Here is a 27,483-nt window from a genome sequence, read left to right on the forward strand (position 1 = left end):
TTAAAATAGTGTCTGTGGCTAAATTTCTCTCTCCAAATAAAGAGTGAATGCATCTCTAAGACTTAACCCATACTGCTTTTCATTCCCTGCCCCTAGAGAAAAGTTTTCCACAAAGAGCTAAATTCATCAGTGCATGCTCTTTAATGAACTCAAGAAAGTCACAGTTCAAGTGGCACTGTGCTTACTAGTTAGAAAACATTTATGAAACTTCTGTTCTTTATAGTCTTAATTACAAGATATTCCAATATTTTAGTGAAGCATCAGATATAATTACAGTGCATTATATACAGAGTACAGAAATATTTTTATAGGAAAAAATAAATTTAAAAAAATGTAAACATCCTGAGTGAAATTCTGCTGCCACTGAAGTCAGTTACAGAGCCGTCAGATATGAGCACAGGCAGTATTTCACCCCTCTTTTGAAGCATACAGCAGTGCACATAACTTCATTCAAAACAGTTTAAAGTGCATACAACGTTGTAAAAAAAAAATTCATAAGCTTTTTAAAGTTTTACATATGCAGATTACATTCATATCTATTACGTCTCCTCAATCCCATCTCTTCTGATTCAATCGCATCTTTGTTTATCATTTCTTGGTCTTCTACCACATCTGGCTCAAACTGGTGTACTTCACATTCATCGTATAATTCATGCTCTTCCATCTTGTAATCACTATCAACATCCTCAAGCAAATCTTCATTACTGTCATCTTCTCTGTCATCTGTTTCTTTCTCTTGAGAATGTTCAGCAAATGACTGAATGAGATCTTCAAGTTTCTCATTACAAATGTGGCTGACATCTTATAATTAAAAAAAAATCAAAATGAAAGTTTAAATTACTAGAAAGGCTCCAAATTTCAGGGTCAGCTTAGAAGAATAATATTTATTTTTTATTTGTTTTCTCTCTTTTATTAAGACTCAACTAATGCAAAAGTTCCCCAAATTTGTAGTGAACCATTCTTAACATTTAAGATTTCTCTGGACTACTATGCACCTCTTGGAAGTCTCCAGTTGAAACTAATATACAATTTGCTGTTTAGTATATTATGCAAGCATTACCCACAGCCTCAGAGGTCCCTATCTGTGAATCCTCAGACTAAAGTTAGTCCAATACTAACAGACTGCTCAGGAACTCACATTCAAGAAGCCTGTTTTAACAAAGCAGAACGTGATTGTGTGGTCTATCCTAGTTCAATCTCTTTTAACACCTATTCTTAAAAACCAAATGATGTATCAAAAATCTGAAGTTAGATACACCTCAAACAGGAAGAATGGTACTCCTCCAGAATAAAATTAATTCCACACACATTACCTAAGATGCAGGAGCTGAACATTATTATAGTAAGATCTGTTTATTGTTTTAAAATATAAACTACTTAGTTATCTATTTTACTGGAAATCGAAGTACCTTTCATCTTGTTTTCTGATTTATCCAATCCACTTTCTTTCATCAGTCGTCTAATTGATTGGAGCTGTGTCATTATTTCATCTTTCTGCTCACAAGCTAAAGCATTAACACTATAAAAAAAGACAGATGTCAACAGCTGAAAGATTACCTTGGAAGTGAGTGCTTGATAATAATAATAATGCACAAGATTGCAATATTTCCTGCAGTGGAAAAATACCATAGTTAAGTTAGCAACACATTTAGGTCAAGCTTTTCTTTGAGAACTGCCCCTGGAGAAGTGGGGAGCCCATCACTTAGACCTACTGAATAATCTAGACACTGAATTCTAACATTGGAGCCCCAAAGGCCAAGACTGAGTAATGACTACTGAAAGAAACAATTCTCCAAAGCTATTTCATTTTGAGGACAACAATGCCTAATACAGAACTTTACAGTTTACAGGCTTTTCTCATTTATTTCAGATTTTGTTTACTCTCTCTCCTCCCCATCACTGCTAGAAATTTTTTAGGCAAATTGGTCAGTGAATTTGCTGCTTAATAGTTTCAGCACATAATAAGTTCAGAAGTACACTAAAGGAACAATCATGAAATTCTGCATGTTTTAAACTAGGCTTCATGAGTGATGTCAGTCTACACAAAATAGCCTGTATGGATACTTTTATTTCCAATAGATGGGTAAGGCCCTAGCTTCTTAAACAAAGAACATCTCTAAAACTACAAGGAGGTTGTATTACTTATTCCTTTGTTTTACACAACAACAAAGTTATGTTTCCCCCAAACACACACAGTCACTTAACAGGTTCCTTTCAAAACACAAAAATACGCAGCTATACCTTAATATCTATTTTTGTCTTCTAAAGATATCAAAAGGAAGAAACTCATTCTGCTACCAGAAACATAATTCCCAGAAGGGCTTTCAAATGCTACTGAGCTTAAACATTTTTTTAGTATTACTCTCCTTGGTTCACATCAAAGTTTAAGTTGTTAAGCTACAGTAACTTCATCGTAAGTCTGAGCTTTTACATTTATGTTTGGTGAACAAGACATGTGAGGTGTCTGTGAAGAGACTGCAAATGGCAGAAAAGGTATTACCTGCAAAAGGCTACAGAAACAGTAAGTAATTAAAGAAGGTTCTGAAACACTGTTCCCTACTTATACATAAGGAACATTTTAAGAACTCTTTGTTAACATTTTGGAGAATTTCAATTTACAGAAAACAATACTAACTGAGATGTTTTAGAAACACTCACCAGTTTGACAGTGGATCCAGCTGAGTCAATAAAGAATTTAACATTTTCTCTGTCTGTGCTAGATGCTGCTCCAGTTCTAAAAGCTGATGCTCTAACAAAAAACAAAAGCAAAAAAAAGAAAGGAGGGAGGCAGAGGGAGGAAGCGGGGGGGCAGGAGAGAGAACATTGTATGAAATGTATTTACAATACCAAAAGGATATTAATTTATATTTTTGGTTGGGCAGATTCAAAAACAGGAAGGTTGTTTTCCCTATAAAATTCTAGAATATGAAAAGGCAGTGATGGGGGTAAGAACAGAAGTCTTACCATGTGTGACCAGAAGTCCTTCTCATCCAATAACCTGTCTGCAATAGTGTCCAACAGAGGACATCTTAGAATCACAGAACAGAATCGTAGAATCATTAAGGTTGGAAAAGACCTCTAAGATCATCGAGTACAACCGTTAACCCAACACCACCATGCCCACTAAACCATGTCCCTAAGCAACAATGTCCCTAATCTTGGTAGAAACTGAGCGAGAATGGGGCTCTCACCTTCCCAGCCCCCAAAATTATGCAGTTCCAAGACTTCCTGAGGCGTAAGTAGTGTATTTATACTTAATACACTGTCATGAATTTGCCTATTCATACCTTGCAAATACATTCAACACTTGATGCACTAGAGTTGAGAGGAGTAACTCCACCTAAAACACTATTAAACTTTGAAGAAAGAAGAATGCAACACACAAGGATGGTGAGTAGGCAGTGTAGCAAATCATTGCTGAACCTGATTACAGATCTGGTGTACAGGGACACCAAAAGAGGCTGCTAGTTGTTTAATTAACTAAAAATGTGCCTACACAAGGGACAAAAAAAAAAAGTATGAAAACAGCTCAACTTTGATGTGACATAACTTTTTCTCCAAAGGAAAGCCCACTTCTTGGCACATGCAGAATAGACTGAATCAGACAGTCAAGAGTACTCTATCATGAAGAAAAAGATGGTATCATTTATTCTGTCTCTTCTATAAACACTTCAAGTTTTTGACAGGTCTCTAGTTTGGCCCAGAAATTCAACAGTCTCTGTAACTGTTTATCCATACTGTTCCACTATCAATACAGTTCAATTCTAAAGCAGATCATTACATCTTTTAAAAATACCCTATTAATTCTAAAGATTATTATATCCTACTTAAACATCCTATTCTACTGAAGAAAACTGAACAGGTCTTAAGTGAGAAAAATGTCAGACATTAAAAGGCAGAGAATCATACTATATTACTGTAACTGTTTTAAAGAATATTACCATCTGGAGTTTTCAAACAAACCTCTAACAAGCGTTTCAAATATATAGAATAACAAACTGGTTTTTGTAGGTTCCTAACTGCACTTAAGTAACTTAAAAGATTGTTCTTGTTTAGATAGACTGCATCAATTAAAATATGTAGCTTTGTTGCAGCAGCAAATATGCATTTCTAGTGAACATGTGCATTCTGAATGGGTATCTTACCCGTTTCCTTTGCCTTGTCTTCTGTACTTTTTTCCTTTTTGGAGAGACTTTCTTCATGTGATTTCATCTTTAATAAATACAATCATGTTAAAAGACTTCATCACTATTTGTATATTAAAAATAAAAATGCATTTACAAATTTACTGAAAGTAAATAGCAACCACAAAAATGTGCTCTATTAATGAAACTTTTTTTCTGCCATGCCTTCTTCCTATCTTAAACTAACACATCTGATTTTAAGCAACGACAACATGACTGACACAAGTTGTGAAAGAATGCAGTTGCTATTTCAACTCCAGTTTTCAAAAATGAACAGAAGGAACCTTCTAGGTTACTGGATCCAGTCTCCTTCCATGAACTAGGAGGCAAAACTTCTTTCTTAAAGCAATAAAGATGCTATTATAAAAATATGTATATTTCAATCCCACAAGCGCAAGTGTAAAGAGTTGTAACACCCAAAATATTGTTTTTATGATGTTTAAATCTTATTTACAACCTAATTAAATTTATTTTTAAAACCAAATTGGTCAGCCTCTATGTTCATCTTGCTAAGCTGCTGTATTCTTCTCACACAGGAGATGATATGAAACTGACTATGGAAATGAAGATGCTGTCTCCAGTCCTGTTCAGGCTTAAGTTTTTTTTCCCTGAAGGTAAGCAACAATGTTCCAGATGCACTCTCAGCATTGCAAGTGCTGTAATATCTCTTACTATAAGTAACACGTCAAGGCTGATATTAAAAAAAAAAAAAAAAAAAAAAAAGGAACTGATCATGTGTTCTCCTTTCTTAATTTACTAATGGTAGAAAAGGTATCACATTTCACAGATAAAAGTCTATGTTTCGGCTGCATGACCAAATGAGAAGTCCAAATAAAAGGTCTAAGACTACTCGCTATTCTGTCTAATTGCTAATCTAAGACTATTACTCTGCAGGAGTCTCCATCTACTTCCCATACTCAATCTCATTCTGAAAAATGAAAAGGAAGTGAAATACCGATGAGGCTTAAGTTACAGCCTCAGGTAACAGCACTGTTTAGGTTCTCAGATTCTTATCTGAGGTCGGAGGGGGGTGGGGGGTAAGATTCTCACTTCTTTAAGTGTCTAAAAAAACATAAGTCAGAAGCCTTCATAAGGAAGAATCAGATATGCTCTAATTTTAACTTTGGAGCTCACATTCAAAGTCAAATCAAGCAAGAAATGGCTTTTGGACAACCATACACATGGGCTCAGAACTGGGGACACACACACACACACACCAGTTACATTTCCTTCTAATTTCAATAATTTAATGCTTTCCTTATGGCTTACCTTAAGAAATTTGTATGCTGCAAACACTCCCACTCCAAGAGCATACAACGGCATGAGGGTGAATGCTAACTCTCTACCATTTCCTCTTGTTCTCTCACTCCTAATCTCTTTTTCCATTGCATTTCTCATCTGCTGAATACTCTGATAAGTATTACTGTCAGGATTTCCTGGATTCAGGTGAACTTGATGAACTGTCTGAGGACTACCTTAAAAAATTGAGAGAAAGAAGGCAAAGTTAGAAAGGAAATTAAGAGTCCAATTAGTTTCATAACTGGAATTAAATTGTTTTCTTCTTGGGTGATCATCTTTGTTCATCACTTTTCTAAGATGGTGTGGTCAGCCCTGCATTCAAATAAGGTTACAAAAAAAAAATTTTAAAATCACTCTTTCATGAATAGAATGCAAAGTTAAATCTAGGTAGCAAAGACTCTCAAACTAAGTTTCTATGTTTCTTTAAGATACAAGTTTTAAGTTTCTTCCTTCACAGCAACATTGGCAAACCCACAGCAAACCACAGAAAGGTAGATGTAACAAGAAACAACTTAAATTTTGAAATGAAAGCATACTCAGAGAAACTATTGATAATGCCAGGAACAGTTACAAATTAATATTTTTCCTCTGTAACAAAGAAAGGAGTTAAGTAGAAACTGAATTGTCTAGTCCCAGGAAAAAAAAAAATTGTTGAAATACACATGCTGTGTTGCTGCTTTTGTTATTTTGACAGTAAATTCAGTGTTACGTGGATATTCCCACAGGCTTAGAAGTGCTGTACCTCTGCAAATCAAATATTTAGCAGGAAAAGATAACACGATAGCAGAGATGCGACCTTGGAAGTCTGAAGTACTTTTGCATGTAATTTGCCTGCCAGAACAGGGAGCAGATGAAAGAACAGCCAGTGTCATTGCTCAACTTAGGATCTAGGTTACTCCGTAGTTAAATCTGGGGTTCATGGGACGTGGACATGAGAAACAGTGCTATCAGCTAAAGAATGCAGACGCTTGCAGACACAGAGAGCAGGTGATTGAGCGTGTGTGAAGTTTTACACTGATGTCTCAACTGACTGCCTAGACTTATACTTTCAAATCCCTTTGAACATTTAGTTCATCATAATTTAATATATCAGAACTGAGTATGGGTAAAACAAGACTCACATTCTATAAAAACTTCTAAAGAAAAGACCATTATGCAAATTGCTCCTTGTCAATCAGTACTGAAACAGTGGCATTTCAAGAATTTACAGTAACATAACTTGCATGTGCAAGAGACAGCCACAATCAGGTAGAGAAAAAAATTAACATAAGTTACAACTCCCAGTGAAACAACTGTTTGGTTACAGCTTCTTCCAAATACAAGAGAAAAAGGAATCTAATTCTGCTAACCTAAGCTGGTACTTTGGGATAAGAGATCTCAAACAGTGCTTTAAAATTGTCTAAAATGAGTTAGCCAGAAAAGTTTTTCAGACTTCCAGGGATGACCCTGACTGTAGCGATGTTTACTATCAGCTCTGCAGTCACGTCGTGCCAGGCATTACTGCAAGTTCTTCCGCATGTCATTGATCAGTTTGCAACATGCGCATTTGGATTAGACCTTTTATCTGTATGTTTGCTCACTGGAACTCGAAACAGAACCAGACAGTTACACAAAAAATTAAATGCCCTAGCTAATACAAGCAGAACACAAGCTACCTTAATCATTTAATGCAGGTTCAGGCAGACATTCTCCTTTCAACACAAGCAGGTTTAGACTTACTAAAACTGCACTAACTAATCTGGAAATCATGTTTTATCTTACATATGGTTTTCCTCCTTTCAGAATGTTTCCCACTGATTACTAGTTTTAAGTTTGCACTCTCTTTTTTCCCTACTTTCAGTTCTATTTGTTTTTAATGTAAATGAGGAGATTTACTAAAATACCTAATAGCACAGATGAAAAAATTTCCACAGGTCATACAAATAAGAATGTGGTCAAGGGAAACAACACTTTCCTGGCAGAGGAGGGGTGTCGAGTCCTAACTGAGTTCAGTGTCCTGCACCAAGTTTATCCCACAGAAAAAACAGTGGAGTGAGTTACTGGCCAAATAGGAGAAAAGAAAAACCCAGACAGGTGAGAACGGCAGATCTGCCTGAAATTTATTTTACACAGTGCTGTGCCAATACATTAGTAGAATCAGAGGCATGTGAAGTGTGCCTTTTTTTAAGGTTTGGTTTTAAAAGAATTTGATCTATAGGAAATTACAGCCACCATATAAATTAAAAGTAATCGAGCAAAACAGGCCAGGCTAGAGCTTATGAAGCACAGTAAGTTCGACATCAGCTGGGAAGAACACGGTAGCAGCTCAAGCCTCACTTTTTCTGCCTCCCAGGGAAAAGCACAGACACATACTTTGGAAAATTATAGCAAGTATCTATCTCTTGGTTTACAATGCCTTGGAAGGCATCATCAATGAGTCACAGAGCTACCTCAAGAAAGCAGGCTTTTTGTTATTTTCCAAAACAAAAGTGGACCTTTGGACCTTGAGCTAAATCCTCAGCTGACGTACACTGACATAGCTTAACATACATTTATAGCACTCAAGCTTTAACAAGTAGTAAGCTCTGTAGCCCATTCAGTGATATCTTTTCTAAACAAGCATCTTGGACTCTTTCCAAAACACTACCTGACAAATCTCATACGATTCTGTGCTAATGTTTACTAACAGTACACTTGGCTTCCTTATTGCAATTGTAACATGCGCAGTGAATTTGTTCCTCTCTCTGACACCTCACAGCCACTCGTTAGAGTAACTGTGCCCCTGCAGGCATTATTCATTAAAATGCCCCGAGAAGATATGCTTCCAATAACAGGATGTTACCTGCATTTAAAAGTAATTTTCTTAAGACAACACAGACAAAACCCAAAACAGTAACGAACTAGAAAAGCAGAACATAAAAGGGGGGGGGGGACGGGGTGGAAGATGAAGGCGAGGAGGTGAGAGCACACAGGCCAGCTCGGAGCCGACCGACAAGGCCTCCCCCTTCACAGGCCGTGTAAAACGCCCAGCGCCTCCCGACAACCGAAGGCGAGCCGAAGCACAGCCCTCTCCGTTCCCGGGGGCTCCCCTCAAGCCCGCCCGAGACAGGGGCCGGCTTCCCAATCGCAGCGCGGCCTCAGGCACCGCCGCGGCTCCTACCTCTGCGGTGCTGACGGGGATCGTAATGGCCGGGGCCGGCCTTGCCGCCCCTCAGAGACCGGCCGGCCCGCCCGCCTCCTCCCCCGAACATCCTGGGCATGACGACGAAGACGCAGAGCACCAGCACCACCGAGACCACCACCTGCTGCAGCGCCGACAGCACCATGGCGGCGGCCGCCACCGCCACCGCCGCCCCAGCCGGCCCCGCCGCCCTCCTGCCAACGAGCCGCCGCCCAGCGCGAAGGAGAGGCGGCCGCACGGCTGCCGCTCCCCTCCCGGCGACACAGCGCCCCCCGGCGGGCTCCTCGCTCCTCGTCGCTCCAGGGCTCGGCGGGCGGTTCCCCGGCGCAGATGGTTCTAGAAGAGGCCCGGGTGGGCGGGGGCCCCTCACGCGAGGCCCCGGCGGTTGGGGCCATGAGGCCGTGGGCGGCGGAGCTGGCCTTGTCGCCGGTGCTGAGGGCTGCAGCCGGGCAGTTGCCCGCCTTACCGAGCGTCACGGATTAAGACCTTCGCTGAGGACTGCGTGCGTGTGCACAACGACCTCCGCACCAAAGTCCAGCCAGCTGCCAGCAACATGCGGTATGTGGTAGGGACAGGCCTGTGGGTGCACGGGTAGCTCCAAAACCCCGCCGGGGGGGATGGGACAGCGGGCCAGGGGTCTCTTGGTGATCCCTGGACAAGGCGACTGGGGTGGCATCACTGCTTTGTGTAAAGATATCATCACGTTTATTTGATAGGAAATATTGGGTTGCATGAAAAGAAGCGTGGCCAGCAGGTTGAGGGAGGTGATTCTGCCCCTCTGCTCTGCTCTGGTGAGACCCCACCTGGAGTACTGCATCCAGCTCTGGAGCCCTCAGCAGAAGAAAGGCACAGACCTGTTGGAGCGGGTCCAGAAGAGGGCCACAAAAATGATGAGGAGGCTGGAACACCTCTCCTATGAAGAAAGGCTGAGAGAGTTGGGGTTGTTCAGCCTGGAGAAGAGAAGACTTTGGGGAGACCTTATTGCAGCCTATCAGTACTTAAAGGGGGCTTATAAAAAAGGTGGTGGCAGACTTTTTATCAGGGCCTGTTGCGACAGGACAAGGGGGAATGGCTTTAAACTAAAGGGGGGTAGATGTAGACTAGATAGAAGGAAGAAATGTTTTACGCTGAGGGTGGTGAAACACTGGCACAGGTTGCCCAGAGAGGTGGTGGATGCCCCATGCCTGGAAACATTCCAGGTCAGGTTGGACGGGGCTCTGAGCAACCTGATCTAGTTGAAGATGTCCCTGCCCACGGCCGGGGGGTTGGACTAGATGACCTTTAAAGGTCCCTTCCAACCCAAACTATTCTATGATTGTAGTGAGTTGAGTCAGTTGTAGGCAGGTGAGTCTAGAAACAACAGTCATGCAGTATGAGGATGCAATGAGACAGGGCAACTGGAGGTGTTCACATTTCACGCCAAGGAATTTCTCCTTTGGAAGAAGCAATGGTCCAGCAGCAGGACTGATCCAGAAGAGTTAGGCTCTCCATCAAAAGCAAGGATATGAACTGCAATACTGGGGCTGAAGGGGATTTCTGGTGGCAAGGAAGAATCTTTGCTTGTCATAACCAAAACAAATTGCACTCGAAATTTTTTGCTGGGAAGGGTTAAACAAAAGTGAAGAGGATGCTGAAAAAGTGGGTGTTTGATGTTTAGTCCACTTCGTACCGCAAAAGGAGAATGTTGTGGGCAGTGAGCAGCTGAAGGATGAGTACCCTGAGGAAGGCTTGGGAACATGCATGTACTTGGATACTGATGGCAAAGAATGCTGTTCGCATGGGTGGATTTGAAGCCAGAATGGCAGATAAGAGGGTATAACCTTGGAAGTGAAGAAGCTTGTGAAAGATGCTGCACCCAGTTTTAGTACTCAGGAATAGGAAAACCGGGAAGAATTATGAATAAAGGTATTCATGTAGAAATATGGTTAGAAAAAATTGAAGGTCTTAGGGAGAAAACAATATCGGCAGCTGTGACAGATGCACTCAACCCCTTAACCAAACTAGTGGTAGTTTGATTTAGGCTTCAAAGGAGGTAAAGGCCTAAGTCGTAAATGGGCCAAAAACTCCTCTAGTTTCAATATGATCTCTGAAAACCCACAAAGGAGCAGAGTGACACAGTGAGCATCGATGCATATGAGCTTGGAACAGCAATCATGCGATTAACACGTGAATAGCGGGTGGCTTTTCCAAGACTCATTTACCAAGGAACAAAGAAAGTTGTGGGTATGAGGAGTCTCATGCATACCTTTCCCATCGCATGTAATTTGACTACAACTTTATTCCATAAATATGACAGCCTAAGTGAGCCTTCTTTGAGCTCTCCCTGCTAGGCAGTATGGCTGCATGGCGGTGATCTCCCCTTGAGACGAGACACCTCTCAAGGCTGTTCCTTGAGGCAGAGAGACTTTTTACCAGCGGCAGATCTTTGGTAAGCGACCGATACCGCGCATAACCTTGTAGTATGGTAACTTTGTTTTGTGTCTTGGTAACTTTGATTTGTGCCTTGGTAGTTCTGAATCATTGTTCAAGTGATTGTGCCGTACAGTAATAGAGTGAACCTTGCCATGGAACTTTGTTAAGTCGCACCTGTACAACATCATATTAAAACCACTTTTGCTAATACCTTTGACGGTGATTCTTTAAGTGATCTAAGTCACCCATGCACGACAGCAGCCATTGGAGTTATTGTAAGATCCACATAGAGACTGAGAGTGAACTGAAATGTATGAACACCAATAAACCTAGGCAATAAAACACAGGATCTTTGACATAAGACATAAAACTAGGTACTTTAATGATAGAAGAAACTTGCTGAAAAACAGTCATGACTGGAAGACAAGTACCAAAGATCGTTCACGTTCAGGAATCGGAGGTTGTGTTAACGCTGACAGACTGCAAAGAAGTAAGAGGTAGCAGAATGAGTTACTGGCCAAACATTGGCATGTCTACCTCATGAAGCTGTCCTTGTAAAATACTCCGATGTGTATTTAAAGCTTTACGGTAGGAGGAGTAAATATTTGTTTCTGGAGGCTCTCTTAAAAATACTTAAAATATTTATACATCTGAATGTACAGTAGCTGTGCATTTTTACTTTGAATTAATTGTTATGTACCGAATAGAAATCCCTAATGACCTGTTCAACAACAAAAAAACAAAACAAAGTTTCATGTTTAATTAATGTGACAGTAATTTCTTATCTGAAGATAAAAGTGCATTTCAAACATCTTTTCAGTTGCTAGCAAGTGCTTTTACAAAGTTAATTTTCAACAGTGAAGGGGGAAAAAACTCGTCTAATGAAATTAGTTCATATTTCTGTGCTGCAACAGGAAAAGTTGATGAAAACAAAACACAGGTACTTGCCTAAATAAGGGAAAGTATTTCTTTATAAAACGCCCGCATATGATAGATATCTGTACTTTATTGCCTGACTGGTTTTATCTGATGTTTAAGATCTGGTTGTAGCTTAACATTGCACAACTATTTCACCTTTCATGTTTTGCAGACTTGGGATGCAGCTTTGGCAAGGACTGCAAGGGCATGGGCAAATAAATGCATTTTTGAACATAACGTATACTTAAGTAGGAAACATCAGCACGATCCTAATTTCACATATACTGGAGAGAATATTTGGGTTGGAAGTCGTCAAGCTTTCTATGTTGCTGATGCCATTAAATCCTGGTATGATGAGGTCAGATTGTATACTTTTGCGGTGCAGAAATGTACTAAGGTTTGCAGTCATTACATTCGGGTAAGAGTTGTCTTCGGTAAAATGTCCTGTATAGTGCCTACCAGATGAATCGGTAGGGGCTGTAAATAATAGAGTTGTATATGTGGTTTGTAGTGACTGACAGCTTACTGTCTTTTGTAATCTCAAGCAATGGCTGTACTGCCAGTTACCCCTGCGCTGGTTCACCTCTTTGTCTTGTATAATCTTGTATAAGAGTAATCCATTCTTGTCCACAATATTGACCTCACTGAAAGCCTCACTCCTCGTTTTACTGTATCAGTACTATATGAACTTTATAAAATAATCATTTCAAGTTCTCTAGCTGCAAAGCCACACAGTTCGGAATTCTGTAAGTTTGGAGATGCTGTTCGAAATAATTGCAGTAACTGCAGAATGTCTGTGGGAACTCCTTACTAGAAATTTTAACAGAAGGAGAAAAGCCAGCCATAGTAATTTGTATTCTTTACAAATTTTGTAAAAAAGGAAGGGAAAAAAAAGAGCATCAACAACCAAAGAGGCAATTTACGATTGCCCTGGTTTTGGCTGGGATAGAGTTAATTTCCTTCCTAGTAGCTGGTACAGTGCTGTGTTTTGGATTTAGGGTGAGAACAATGTTGATAACACACCGATGTTTTAGTTGTTGCTAAGTGGCGCTTACACTAGTCAAGGACTTTTCAGCTTCCCATGCCCTGCCAGCAAGAAGCTGGGAGGGGGCACAGCCAGGACAGCTGACCCAAACTGGCCAAAGGGATATTCCATACCATGTGACGTCATGCTCAGTATATGAACTGGGGGGAGTTGGCCGGGGAGGGGTGACCGCTGCTCGGGGACTGGCTGGGCATCGGTCGGCGGGTGGTGAGCAATTGCATCGTGCATCACTTATTTTGTATATTTGTTTATTTTTATTATTATTATTACTATTTTATTTTATTTCAATTATTAAACTGTTCTTGTCTCAACTCACGAGTTTTCTCACTTTTATTCTTCTGATTCTCTCCCCCATCCCACCCAAGGGGCGGGAAAGTGAACGAGTGGCTGTGTGGTGCTCAGTTGCCGGCTGAGGTTAAACCATGACAATGATATATTTCTTATTTCTCAGTGGTAATTCTGACAAACTTAATTCTGCTGAGAAAGTAAAGCATTTCTTTGAACACTTCTTATTTTAACTGGATTTATTCTTTCCCATGTTTAAAAAATAAGCTTTCCAGTAGAATGTTTCATCTATGACCAAACACATAATATTTCACTGATCTAAAACTGAAGATAATTTTAATGTCAAGTTAGATCTTACCTAGTAAAAGTGACTCTTTAATTTCTTATCTCAGTATTCAAAGATGCTCAGAGTGCTCCCTGTGCAAACTACAGATGAAAATGCTGTGCAGTATACTTACAGTGAAACTGTTGCCAGACACAACAGTAGCTGTGAGGTTCTTTTTGAGTGGACTTTGGATCGTGAAATGAAAATTCTTCGAGTTACCAGAATCATTTAAAAAGCATTTTCTGTTTGGGACTTTTTGCACTTCTTTTTATGTCTTTTCTCACTTATTTCTCCTCAAGTGTTAATTCATGTTTCCTGCCCCTGGTTCTGCCTGTAACAAACTCAAAAGCAAGACTGGAGGATTTAAGTTTTGCTGTTTATTGGGCAATAAATATTTGGAAGATTAGAACTAGACAATATCTCAGGAAAGTATTTTTCGTTTTTTCTCTGGCATAATAAATTATAAAATGTTACATAACAAGGTAGTTCCTAGCATCTTAAAATTTGCTGTTCAATCTTGCCTACATAGAATTCTGGAGGTTTTTGAACGTTTCTCTTGGAGTGATGTTCACTTCTAGGCTTTCTTTCCCCTGATTAAGCATGCTTGCTTCTTTCTTGTTACACATAGTTAAGTTGTATCAAAATGTTCATGCATTTCAGTCAGTATTACAGGCAGGATTACAAAGGAAACTAATCACTGGAAAAAAATGGCAAGAGTACATGGGCTAAACACCAATGAACATGTAGAAGTACGTATTTCTTCGAAGTTGATGAGCAAAGACCCTGCATGATCCAGGAGCCATCGTGGTCCTGAAGGCTCAGACACGAAATTGAAAAGGGGTAAAATTTACAAATTGTAAGTGGATAGGCTGCGTAGACCTGCTAAGAGAAGCATGGCACAGAAATCTCAAAACGGTGGAAATCTCCAAAAAACACATGAAACTGTTACATAAAAGTCCCTGAAAGGCTTAGTCCTTATTTGAGGATTTGGATAACACCACATTAAATTTCAAGATCCTTTTCTAAGAAAGGTTATGTCTTCTGAAAATAACCGCTTCTTGCAGTTACAGTTGAAGAGATGGAACTTTTGGGGATGTTCAAATAAGTTTGTCACTCTGAGGCCTGTACTCTTCATACTGGGGAGATACTGAGAGTAATCCACTATGTCTTTAAGTTTTCCAGATGCGGTATGTATGATCATCCAGATGTTCTAGGTATATAGTTAAACATTTTTACCTGAATTCAGTACAGTTTCGTTAGTTGTATGCAGAAAGTATAGGAAGAATCACCAAGAAAAAGCAGAGGATGCTCAAACTGTGATAGTAAATCATCTTCTCCTAAGTATGGCAGATAACACTGGTTAGTCTGAAAATGTGCAGTGCTTTCAGACTTAAGTTTACAGCAGTAATCAGCCAGACTACTTCTAGCACACAGGAGAAGCCCTTCTTGCAGTCCTGAGTTATGAATGTTGAAATTAATTAAAGGAGCTGTTGGGTAGTTGCTACTAATTTCACTTTTGTTCCCTGGAATTTACCCCTGGATCATAAACTCTTACTGAAATTGTTCTGTAGAAGATTGTGGAAACTTGCAGCATAGGTCACTTCATCTTGAGGGGTGAATATTTAGAAGTTCACCTTAAAAAGCTCACTTACCAGCAATTTTTTTAAATTAATAAACAGATAAGATGTTGCAAAATGAAAATAATATGTAGAATCCCTGAAAATAACAGAAACTTTCTAGATATTAGACTAGGTAACTGTTGAGTGTCGTTTTTAATTTATTTTAAAACCGTGGTTTTTTAGGTCATTTGGGACTATTCATACAAAATTGGCTGTGCTGTTACTCTTTGTAAGGAAGTTTCAGGAATACGAAATGCAGCAAATTTTGTTTGCAACTATTCACCAGGGTAAGTTGCTGGTTTAAATGTTAAAAAAATGAAAGCAATTGTAATGACATTTAGCTGGAAATAAATCAGGTTCTTTATTTATTGATAGTCTTGTAAATGCAATCAGAGAAAATGATGGTTGTTTAATTCTGTAACCAAGAGAGCCATGAGCATTAGAACGTGTACTTGCTTAGTTTTTTAATCTGTTAACTTTACTGATTAATCTCATTCTGTGCCAATCTTAAGCAAACAAATCCCAAACTTATCTCATGCTCCGCTTCATTGATTTCTTTTTCATATGAAACAGAAGAAATGAGAAAGTTGCTGCAGGCAACTGCTATCAGAGCTGGAATTACTTCTTGCAGTTTTGTACATTTTTTTTAATATGTTAGCTTTTTACACTGTATTTTTTTTTTTTAATCTTTAGAAATTATAGAAATAATAGCATAGTTGTTAAATCAGTTGCTTTTCCTTTCTGTGTAACTGAGTAAAATAAAATTACATTATCATTTCATGCCCAGTTAATAGCTGTGATCATACCAAGTGTTCTTTAAGCATTAGAAAACAGTAGATGATCAATGCAAGAAAAAGCTAACTGCAACATGTGATTTTACATTTAAATTGATATTCTGAAAAAACACAGGCTCCAGCCAGTGCTCTTCCTAAAGCAGGAGTTTGAAAACACAGAGGCAGAGTTTTAAAATAATATATTTTGTCTCATAATAATGCATAGTCCATAATTAAGCATGTACATATGCAATCTGTTTGTCATTTTTAAAACATACATAGGTTGTGAGCTTTCATGACACCTGTTTTTTCTTTTTCTTCTAGCAAACCTAGGCCACTATTAGGGAGTTCAGTTAGCCTGAACTAAAAATTTCACTGAGCCCTGTCCATCTCTCTCCCTGTACCCCAAAACTGGATTTGTACTTGAATCGTTATTCTGAAACTTGCTAGGGTATGGAACTTTTGTTGTTTTATTTTTAAAATGTGAACTAAAATATTTCCAGTGCCAATTCAGAATAATGACTAATTACATCAACAGTGGTCTGTAAATCCTTGTCACTTGAGTCTTTTCTAATCTGTAACATACCATGTTGGTTTGCGGTGCTGTTCTGCGCATACTGGAGAGCTGGTAGCTAAGCTGAATTGCTGTTGAAGAGGAGGTCTAACTGCCATTGTTCTTCTGTCCACTGATTGGTACCAAGAACACTGATCTTGATGTCACCACAGAAACAAATGGAGTTAGAGCAGACAGACCATCTTCTAACAGCCTTTTCCCTTCCTAAACTCTCTGGAAAAGTAGGTAAACCTTAACCTTGCCACCAGTCATCACCACACTCCAGATACTGGAACAGCCCTTTCCAACTTGACCTTCATGACTCCTTCTTGAGGTTTGGACCCTTAGTGCTCAGTTACCCTGCTAGATAGCAGTTTCTTTTCAGAGTTGAGGATGCACCAGTTTAAGGACCACCTTGCCAGAATTACTTTATTCAGTGTAGCAGTTTGTCCTGGTTTCGGCAGGGATAGAGTTAATTTCCTTCCTAGTAGCTGGTACAGTGCTGTGTTTTGGATTTAGGGTGAGAACAAAGTTGATAACACACCGATGTTTTAGTTGTTGCTAGGTAGTGTTTACACTAGTCAAGGACTTTTCAGCTTCCCATGCTCTACTGACTGAGAAGGCTGGAGGTGCACAAGAAGCTGGGAGGGGGCACAGCCAGGACAGCTGACCCAAACTGGCCAAAGGGATATTCCATACCATGGGACGTCATGCTCAATATATAAAGCTGGGGGAAGCAGGAGGAAGGGGGGGACGTTTGGAGTGATGGCGTTTGTCTTCCCAAGTAACCGTTATGCGTGATGGAGCCCTGCTTTCCTGGAGATGGCTGAACACCTGCCTGCCCATGGGAAGTAGTGAATGAATTCCTTGTTTTGCTTTGCTTGCATGCGTGGCTTTTGCTTTACCTATTAAACTGTCTTTATCTCAACCCATGAATTTTTCTCACTTTTACCCTTCTGATTCTCTCCCCCATCCCACCGGGGGGGAGTGAGCGAGCGGCTGCGTGGTGCTCAGTTGCCGACTGAGATTAAACCACGACACAGTTTTACAGTGTAGTCCTTCTATAGACCTTGTTTGAAGGTCTGCTGCTGGGACCATCTATGTCTGAGATGCTCCGAGTTTCCTTCCCTCTGTTTAAAGAGAAGCATACACTGCTTTGGAACATGCCCTGTCCTGTCATTGTTGTCATACCCAAAGTTAGCTGCCTCATCCTTACTACCAGGCTCTGTTCATCATGCTGTTCTTCTCATGTCTTCTACCTACCTTCCTCTTGGTAGGTGAATCTTCATGTCTTATGTCCAAGAAACCTTCGGCTCTAAGAAGAGCCTCAAGATGGTCCTTAGTATTCTCTTTGAAGGGTAGCAGAATCTTAGAAATGCCCTTGGAAGGGTCTAGTAGGATGTCACAGAGCTTACTGGACATTCTTCTTAATCACCCTAGAGAGCTTTCCCAACTACTCGTTTTCTTCTACCTAGTTGTTTTCATTTACCTAGTTTCTTTGTCTGTTTTAGCTCTTCAGTTTCTGCACCATAGGCAGAAAGTCCAAACTAGAAAATCTGAACGCTCTCTCACATCTCAGTCTCATTTCTGATAATCATGGGATCATAGAATCATAGAATCATTAAGGTTGGAAAACACCTCTAGGATCATCGAGTCCAACCGTCAACCCAACAGCACCATGCTCACTAAACCATGTCCCTAAGCACCTCATCCACATGTCTTTTAAATACTTCCAGGGATGGTGACTCAACCACTTCCCTGGGCAGCCTGTTCCAATGTTTAACCACTCTTTCAGTAAAGAAATTTTTCCTTACATCCAATCTAAACCTCCCCTGGCGCAACTTGAGGCCATTTCCTCTCGTCCTATCGCTAGTTACTTGGGAGAAGAGACCGACACCCACCTCGCTACAACCTCCTTTCAGGTAGTTGTAGAGAGCGATGAGGTCTCCCCTCAGCCTCCTTTTCTCCAGGCTAAACAGTCCAAGTTCCCTCAGCTGTTCCTCATAAGACTTGTTCTCCAGACCCCTCACCAGCTTTGTTGCCCTTCTCTGGACACACTCCAGCACCTCAACGTCCTTCTTGTAGTGAGGGGCCCAAAACTGAACACAGTATTCGAGCCTGTGCAGCCTCACCAGTGCCGAGTACAGGGGCACGATCACTTCCCTACTCCTGCTGGCCACACTATTTCTGATACAGGCCAGGATGCCATTGGCCTTCTTGGCCACCTGGGCACACTGCCGGCTCATGTTCAGCCGGCTGTCAGCCAGCACCCCCAGGTCCTTTTCCGACAGGCAGCTTTCCAGCCACTCTTCCCCAAGCCTGTAGCGCTGCATGGGGTTGTTGTGGCCAAAGTGCAGGACCCGGCACTTGGCCTTGTTGGATCTCATACAGTTGGCCTGGGCCCATCGATCCAGCCTGTCCAGGTCCCTCTGCAGAGCCTTCCTACCCTCGAGCAGATCAACACTCCCGCCCAACTTGGTGTCGTCTGCAAACTTACTGAGGGTGCACTCAATCCCCTCATCCAGATCATTGATAAAGATATTGAACAAGACCGGCCCCAGTACTGAGCCCTGGGGAACACCGCTCGTGACCGGCCGCCAACTGGATGTAACTCCATTCACCACAACTCTCTGGGCCCGACTGTCCAGCCAGTTTTTGACCCAGCGCAGAGTCCACCTGTCTAAGCCGTGAGCTGCCATCTTCTCTAGGAGAATGCTGTGGGAGACGGTGTCAAAGGCCTTGCTGAAGTCCAGGTAGACCACATCCACAGCCTTTCCCTCATCCACTAGGCGGGTCACCTGGTCATAGAAGGAGATCAGGTTGGTCAAGCAGGACCTGCCTCTCATGAACCCGTGTTGGTTGGGCCTGATGCCCTGGTTGTCCCGCTCATGCCTTGTGAGCGCCCTCAAGATGAACCGCTCCATAACCTTCCCCAGCACCGAGGTCAGGCTGACAGGCCTGTAGTTCCCCGAATCCTCCTTCTGGCCCTTCTTGTGGATGGGCGTCACATTGGCAAGCCTCCAGTCGCCCGGGACCTCCCCTGTTAACCAGGACTGCTGATAAATGATGGAGAGTGGCTTGGCGAGCTCCTCTGCCAGCTCTCTCAGCACTCTCGGGTGGATCCCATCCGGCCCCATAGACTTGTGAGTGTCCAGGTGGCGTAGCAGGTCGTTGACTGCTTCCTCTTGGATTATGGGGGGTTCATCCTGCTCGCCGTCCCTGTCCTCCAGCTCGGGGGGCCGAGTACCCTGAGGATAACTGGTCTGCCTGTTAAAGACTGAGGCAAAGAAGGCATTGAGTACCTCAGCCTTTTCCTCATCCTCGGTGACAATGTTCCCCCCCGCATCCAATAAGGGATGGAGATTCTCCTTGGCTCTCTTTTTGTCATTAATATATTTGTAAAAACATTTTTTGTTGTCTCTAACGACAGCAGCCAGATTGTGTTCTAGCTGGGCTTTTGCCTTTCTCATTTCCTCTCTGCATGACCTAACGAGATCCCTGTACTCTTCTTGAGTCGCCTGCCCCTTCTTCCACAAGTGGTAGACTCTCCTTTTTTTCCTGAGTCCCAGCAAGAGCTCCCCATTCAGCCAGGTGGGTCGTCTTCCCCGCCCGTTCTTCTTACAGCGTATGGGGACAGCCTGCTCCTGCACCTTGGAGCATCATGGCTAAAGGCAAGAAGTGTAAACAACCTGGTGAATCCTGAAGGGAAGACTAGCTAGATACTGTGGTGATTTATCACTTTACAAGATACTGTATCAGTTGCAACTACCAAATTACTAAGCGTTGTATGCATTGTGTGAATACAGGGTTCTGTGACATTTACATGATGTCAGAAAACTCCTGACATCTGACAGTTTCTGGAGTCTTCACAGTGCTGCTGGGTGAAGGCAAGCTATCAATCTGAACTGGATTCAGTGGATCCAGTGAAACACTGGTGTCTCAGGTTGGATGCTAGCATTGTCTTTTAGGTACCAGGTAGAGTTTGCACCCACCAGCCCCATGGAGACATACCAGAGGACCTCTGTTTGAGAGTTTCAGCTTGTTCTGAAACTAATCACTATTCACATATTTATGATGCTCAAGTCATTTTGAAATCACAGTTCCCGTTCTGTACTATGAAGGAAGTCTGTTGAGACACTTAAAAATGCCTTCTTAGACACTAGCATGTGGCAGCTCTGCTTCCTATTCCAAACCCTTTTCTAAGTATTTTCTTTTCGTGTTCAAAGTTTGTTCATTTCATTTGTCTTTCACAGGAGAAGACAGTGATTAATCGTACATTGACTTCTAGGGAAACTAGTTTAATGCATGCAAATCAGATATCCCAGCTGAAAGTCTTCATCTTCATGCTCAAATTTCTCTCACATTTGGAAACTATATCAAAATTACCAGGATGACTATATTACAAGGTGGTTAGGAATACCAAATACCATCACAGATAGATGGGTTGTAGATGTCATTGAGAAGATTTATTCAGTTCAATTCAGACTGTTGCTTTTATTTGTGCTTCTATTTTACTGCTTTTTAGGAACCTTTATCTTGTCTACTTTAGCAGAAGGGTAAACCTCTCCTGGTTTTGGAGCTGTAAGTTTCCACTTATTTTAGAGCAAAGGACTTTATAACTGCTTTCTGTTGCGAGTTGATGATGACACATTCAGATCTTACAGAATTAGGAAAGCTGTATTTACAGTTTCAGATTAGGATTTGTAGTGGTTGAGGTTATCACAACACTTAAAAGAATGAGATGCCTTTAAACAGCAAGACACCTTCTTTCATATTCCTATCAGTCTGTCTTACAGGTAGTACCTGTATTTTGTGAGTTTTAAGTGCTGTCAATCCAAATGCTGTCACTTCACCCTTTCACATCAAAAGAGGATTCATTGAAGTCCTGGATATTGGCAGGGACAGGATATCCCTATTTTCTTGTTCAGCAGATCATGGCATCCTCAGAACAAGAGATGTGCCACGGCTTTCAACAGATGTGCAAAAACTACCTCCTTGTCCCAACTTCACTCGATGCCTCTCAGTTCCTCTGTTGTAAGAAAAAAATGATAATCCATGATACTTCTATGCTTTTGGGAATAACATCTCATTACGTTTTTGTTATTGTACCTTTCCATGAATATGACCTTCCAGGTATCCACCACCTCTTTAGAAAGATAAGTGACATCCAGTCCCTGATAGGTGGCTGTATCTGCCTTTTTTAGGACTCGGTTTCTCCTGAAGAAGCTGTGGGAGTTACAGTGTTAGAAGACCTCAGTGGCTGGTCAATAAAGTGGTAGATGAAAATCACTGTAAGTAAATATGAAGTGATACACGTGGGGGAAAAGGTGGTCACCTATAAAACCATGGAAAATGTCAGCTCAATACTCACTAGCTGTCAGAAGAAAATGAAAGAGTAATGAGAGCGAAACATAAAACACAATAATGTCACTTTTCATGGAGACAGCCTTTTAGTTTCTGTGGCCTAAACAAGCAAGACAAGTGAAATTGAAGCCCATATGATACTCTCCCATATATTTTATTTCATTTAAGTAACATAGTCTTCAGAAGCCACCTGAAGTTCCTTTTGAGAGTGACTTTTTTTCGCTCTCCAGAAGTTAATTTGTGCCTTTTTTCCCCATTCCTTAGACCTTCTCAATGAGGCAGCACTCTACAACCTAGGTGTTAACCAGTCTGTAGATAGACGGATAGATAAGATAGATTTACTCATTTGAAATGACAAGGTAGGGCCTCTCAGAGAAAAAGGCAAGGCATTTCATCTCTCTGGATCTGCGACTGAGTTCTATGAGTTCTCAAAGAGGATTGCACAGTGGATTATGAACTGTGTGGAGTAATATTGTAATTACCACTTACAGTGGAAGCCTTTGATACCAAGAAAGACTTGCTGAATTGCAGCTCAGGCAACATCTGTGGCTGCTTTGTATTGCATTCCTGCAATTGAAATGTGCACAGTCACCAACTGGGTCTGCTTTCATACCCTTATGAAGCATTATGCTCTTGCCAGAGCTTCTAGAAGCAATGCTTTGTCCTTCAGGCTTTCTTATTCTGGATTCTGAGACCCTTTTTAAGATAACCATATGGGCTACTGGTTGGAATCACCCATGCTGTGAATATATATATGGACAATCAGCCAAAAGATACGTTACTTACCCTGTAAGTTTTTATTTTTGAGATATTTATGTATATATATGTATTTTCACAACTCTCCTGCTTTTCTCTGACAAGTTCAAAGCTTATGTTCGATTCTTGGGATCAGAAGATACCCCTTCTATTTTATTACTGCCTGGACTGCATGTCAGGGCATGTTGTTGCAATATGCCACTGTAGGTGCTGCTGGGATAAAACTCAGGCCAAAAGTGTATCTGTGCACAAATGTATATAAAAGACATTTCCAAGAAGAATAGTAGCAAGTAAGTTGCACGTAATCTTTTGGGCTGTTCTTCTCCCTCCATCTTCTACAACAACATTATACCAGCTCTTAAATCTGTATGTCTGGTGCATAGCTCTTGTTTATAAATATAGAAGATGATACAGGGTGTAAGTAGAGACTTAGAATTCTGAAAAAAATTATCACAGGTCTTGGTGCAAATTATCTCCTTTGAGGAAAAATCCCCACAGTGCCCGCTATTGAGGTGAGTAGAGTGACAAACAAAACTAATTATAATAGCCCACAGTCCTTTGAGAGAACTAAATCTGCTCCTGTGTTCCCAGGATTAGACTATAAAACACAGCATCACTTCATCTTTTTGAATGGATGCAGCATAGGCTGGAAAATGTGTTTCCCATTACCTAGTAGTATAGTATAGGCAGCCAGGATGATGGTATCTGCATTGTCATTTTCAGCAGTTATATGTATAAGGAGCCTTTCTGAGAATGTGCAGTGGTAAGTACCGCAGGCTGATCTTTATAAACACTCCTGCTCCGCTTGGATGAGGTACTTAAGCATGTAAGGATGCCAGTGTCTTCGCTAAGACTGCATACTTACTCTTAGACATTTGCGTTTTGTGGAATGAAGGTCTTGTTTCTCAAGGTAAGAAGTAAGTAAGTAAGTGAGTAAGTAAGCGAGCTACTTAGTGAGCTACTACTTGTGAACTACTTCAACAGTAAGTAGCTCACAAGTTTGGGTTTTTTTTGCTAAATAGTTTGGTTTAAGCTATTTGGGAGTGTGTCTAAGTGTGTCTAAGTGTGTCTAAGATTTTCCACTCTAAAATCCTCATTTTTCATCCATTAAACCCAAGCTCCATCCAGAACATTCTGTTTTAGTAGTTCATATATCAATGTAAAATTTTAATAAAAAGCCTGAGTATTTCCCATAAGAAGAATAATAGCTTTTTAAGACTCTTTTCTTTCACAGGGACAGAACAATGAAAATGAAATGAAAGATTTCAAAATTATTCTGAGGTTTTTAATGAATTGTCAGCAATTCATTGTATTTTCAGTGTATTCAACAAATGATTTAAGAAATTTAACAAATCATTTAAAATTATGTATGAAACTTTTCTTTTTCCTTTGTAGTGGTAATTTTCCAAGACGACCATATATAGAAGGAAAATCATGCAGTAATTGTGCAAAAGGGGACACCTGTGAAAATAAACTGTGTAGTACGTAAAAGCAAATGTAAAATGCAATACGTAACAGGAAAAAAATACAGCCACCTACTTGATAAAGAATGTTGCAAACTGTTTTGCTCCTTGATGGTGCTGTCTCAGCTCCAATTCACAAGTAATTTAAAACTATTCTTAAGGCCATTTACATTCAGGAAACAAATAGTTCATATTTTACTGAATCTGGGCCTCAGTGATCATTATGAAGTCTCCATTTGATTATAGACAGGTATAATTAATGATTGTAGTTAAATGTGTTACTGTTTCTATTGCGCTCTGATACTCTGCTGACTTCATTAACATACCAAAGAAATCCGCATCTAGCTACACACTTTTCAAAGTAGCATTTACCAGCAACTCTTGAGAAGTCTCACAGGCCTTCAGAGACTGCAAAGCTACAAATCAGTTGTATTTAGACTAAAATATTAAAATTGCAGTTACTGAGTCTGTTGTGACTGTTTTGTGCAGCCCCAGCAAAATTACATTCAAGCATCCAGCATAAGCATGATGCTTATATGCTCTGTAAGCAGCCACAGTAACTGTGGGAAAGTCATTCTGGGTCTCTAATTCTTGTTAGAGTTGTAAAAGAAATTATTCTCTGAGGCACATTGCCTTTCTCACCTGGTTATGTCTGTGGGAAAAGGGACTGCATACCAATCTAATTCTCTAGCTATAAAGTATTTTCTCCATGGTGAATAGGATTCCTTCCTTAAACTGGGTGGTTCTTTTAACTCTGTTCTTGTCAAGAAAATGAATTAGGGTCATGAATTGCTAAGTATGCATCATGTTTTGATGGAGTGAAGCATCAAGAGACAGTAGGTGGTCTCTTGAGAAAGCTTTAGACCTCACAACTTCCACCTACTGGGAAGTCATAAGCTAGAAGTTTCCTGTGGCTAAAGTTAGGACATATGGTTTTAAGTTTCATTTAATAAACAGGGAGTAAGGCTTGTGGTTTCTGTTTAACAGTTAGTTATTATCTTTACTCGATATATATGTTTAGTATAGCTTTAAAAACATTCAGCAGTCCTGTAGGGCTTCATTTTTAGGTAGCAGACACCTCTGAAAAACAGATACAAGGAATACCAGGTTATACTTGATCCCAGGATTAGGCCTCACATAGGAAACAGTCTGTCTCCCATTCTCATCCATAAAATTATATTTCATAGTATTTCCTAGTTCATGTGTATATTCTGAATGTCAAACAGTATTTATTGTTTTGAGAAAGACAAAGGAGAGAGGGTTCAAACTGAAAATAAAGAGACTGTGTAATATGTCCCTCTCCCCATCCATGTCATTGTTGTAAACAATAATAGCTTTATGGAGACATTAATATTACGAAGTATTGTTTTTTGGTTTTGTCAAAACATTTTAGCTTTTGTTTTATTTGTAAGGTTTATCAATGGGAATTCTCAGAGTTTTTCAAATTCTGTTGACTGTAAATCTGATGAGTTTGTTTTAGCTAGCTAGATTTAAGAAGATTTAAGGAGAGAGAAATCATGGCTGGCTGGTAAAACTTTTTTTTTTCCCCTTTTCCAGGAAATCCAGAATGTGATAAAATTGTCTGTACGTATTACAATTTTACACTGCTACTTATATTCCTCAGTTACTTTAAATATATGTACTACCAATAATTCTTACATTTATGTGCTTATTTATAGATTATTCAAGATGGCACCCCCCTTGGGAGTTCAGAATTGTATGCAATGAGGCTTGTATCACTTTTGTAGTTTTGACATCATTGCTGATCTTCCTTGCTTTTGTAGCTGTTTATTTTATCAAAAAACACTTCACAAACATGCATATGTCCACCTAACTGGATTTGAAATACCTACTATCTTCTGAAGATACTCGCTAATGAATTGAGCGAAGAAATCATACTGACATGACTTTAAAGACAACTTTCTTTAACAATGATTTTGTTGCTATTATTTTATGCTCCTTAGAGAAAGCTAACATGCCAAAAAAAGTGAAACTATATGTGGGTAAAACCCATATTGTGAAAGTATTAAGCTAAAGACGGTATCTGGTAAGGTTTGGAGCCTTATTTTTAAATACCGAATTTCCCAAAACTGTGACATACTCTATTCCTGGAATTCAAGGAGAAAAGTAGGTGTCAATTAAACAACTGTTACAATTCGTACTAAACCAATATTTGAAATTACAATTGCTTAATTTAGATGCTGAGAGGAAGCTAGCAGCATATTATGTACTTAGTCCTGTTTCCTAGAGTGACAAAATGCTCTGAATAAAACATATAAAATAAGAAGATTTTATAGAAAGGCGGTTCTTCAGAAGTCTTGATGTTTGTGAAGTTAGTTCAACTTGATATTTATAAGATAATGCATTATTGTTCCTCATTCAAAATGTGAAGCTTTAGATTTATTATTATTTTGTTCCTAACTCCCTCTAAACCTTGTGCTTAATTTTAATTTTTTTTATTCCTTGTTTTAACGTGTACCATTACTTATGCATAGCATATTTCCTGTTTTGTAAGTGTTCTAAAGTTTTAATAATAAATTTTCTTTATTTTATCTTGAAACTTGCTCAGGTCCATTTAATCAACACAGATTTTACTCTTCTATATCCAAGATGTGAAGTCTTTCATTAATATGCTTTAATTTCACTTTCTGCAAAAGACAGATCAAATTTATACAAGAATCTGAAGCTTTTTTTCTTACCAGTATAGCAAACTAGATTTTTTCCTGATTGTATCTTAGTCTTGTCTAGTGAAAGCCAATACGACTGTATGAAAGTTCATTATTATTAGGTAATGTTTCACTGTTATTCTAAAATGAACAAATAAAAAAACCCACAAAGTCAAATTCTGCTATTTTCTTAATGTTCAGAACTCAAATTGAGCTTAAAAGAAGCCTCTATGAGTTCAGTTTTAGGAACTAATTTGTTTTATACTTTCTTTCTCTGTGTGTGTTTGACAATTTAGACCTAAAACATTCCAATTTATTATCTAAATCTATACTGATAATTCCATTGATTATATAAAAAATACTTACTATAAAACAGTCTCAAAGAAAGTAAGCTAGACTTATTTAGATTAATTTAAAATTAGGCATGTGCTAGCTATTTCTGTAAGTTTTCTATTCTAAAATTACTAAAATACAGAACAGACTTTTCAAATACAAGTTTTATTCTTTAAAACTTGGATTACATTCTTAAATCTAGAAGCCTAATATTATATACCTAAAACGATAAATAGGTGGCTCCTACATGCAGAATTGTGCAGTATGAAAGTTCCTGAGCAGCAGCTATTCCCATTGGTTTACCTGGAAGTTGCTGATATTTACCATC

At 39.8% G+C, this 27,483-nt stretch overlaps 1 protein-coding gene and 1 pseudogene across 1 annotated transcript; one reads left to right on the forward strand and one right to left on the reverse strand.

The window, feature by feature from the left end:
• Positions 1–118: 118 nt before the first annotated feature.
• On the reverse strand, positions 119–8,830 carry CCDC107 (coiled-coil domain containing 107). Its single transcript, XM_076333179.1, has 6 exons — positions 8,623–8,830; positions 5,454–5,659; positions 4,146–4,212; positions 2,659–2,749; positions 1,410–1,519; positions 119–801 (listed from the first exon to the last, which is right to left on the reverse strand). The coding sequence occupies exons 1-6, from the start codon at positions 8,786–8,788 to the stop codon at positions 512–514; spliced, it is 930 nt and encodes a 309-aa protein (XP_076189294.1). The 5' UTR covers positions 8,789–8,830; the 3' UTR covers positions 119–511.
• A 163-nt stretch (positions 8,831–8,993) lies between these two features.
• On the forward strand, positions 8,994–25,990 carry LOC143155698 (GLIPR1-like protein 1; annotated as a pseudogene).
• The last annotated feature ends 1,493 nt before the right edge of the window (positions 25,991–27,483 follow it).

The sequence above is a fragment of the Aptenodytes patagonicus genome, chromosome 1, assembly GCF_965638725.1.
Source record: "Aptenodytes patagonicus chromosome 1, bAptPat1.pri.cur, whole genome shotgun sequence".
Classification (NCBI taxonomy): domain Eukaryota; kingdom Metazoa; phylum Chordata; class Aves; order Sphenisciformes; family Spheniscidae; genus Aptenodytes; species Aptenodytes patagonicus.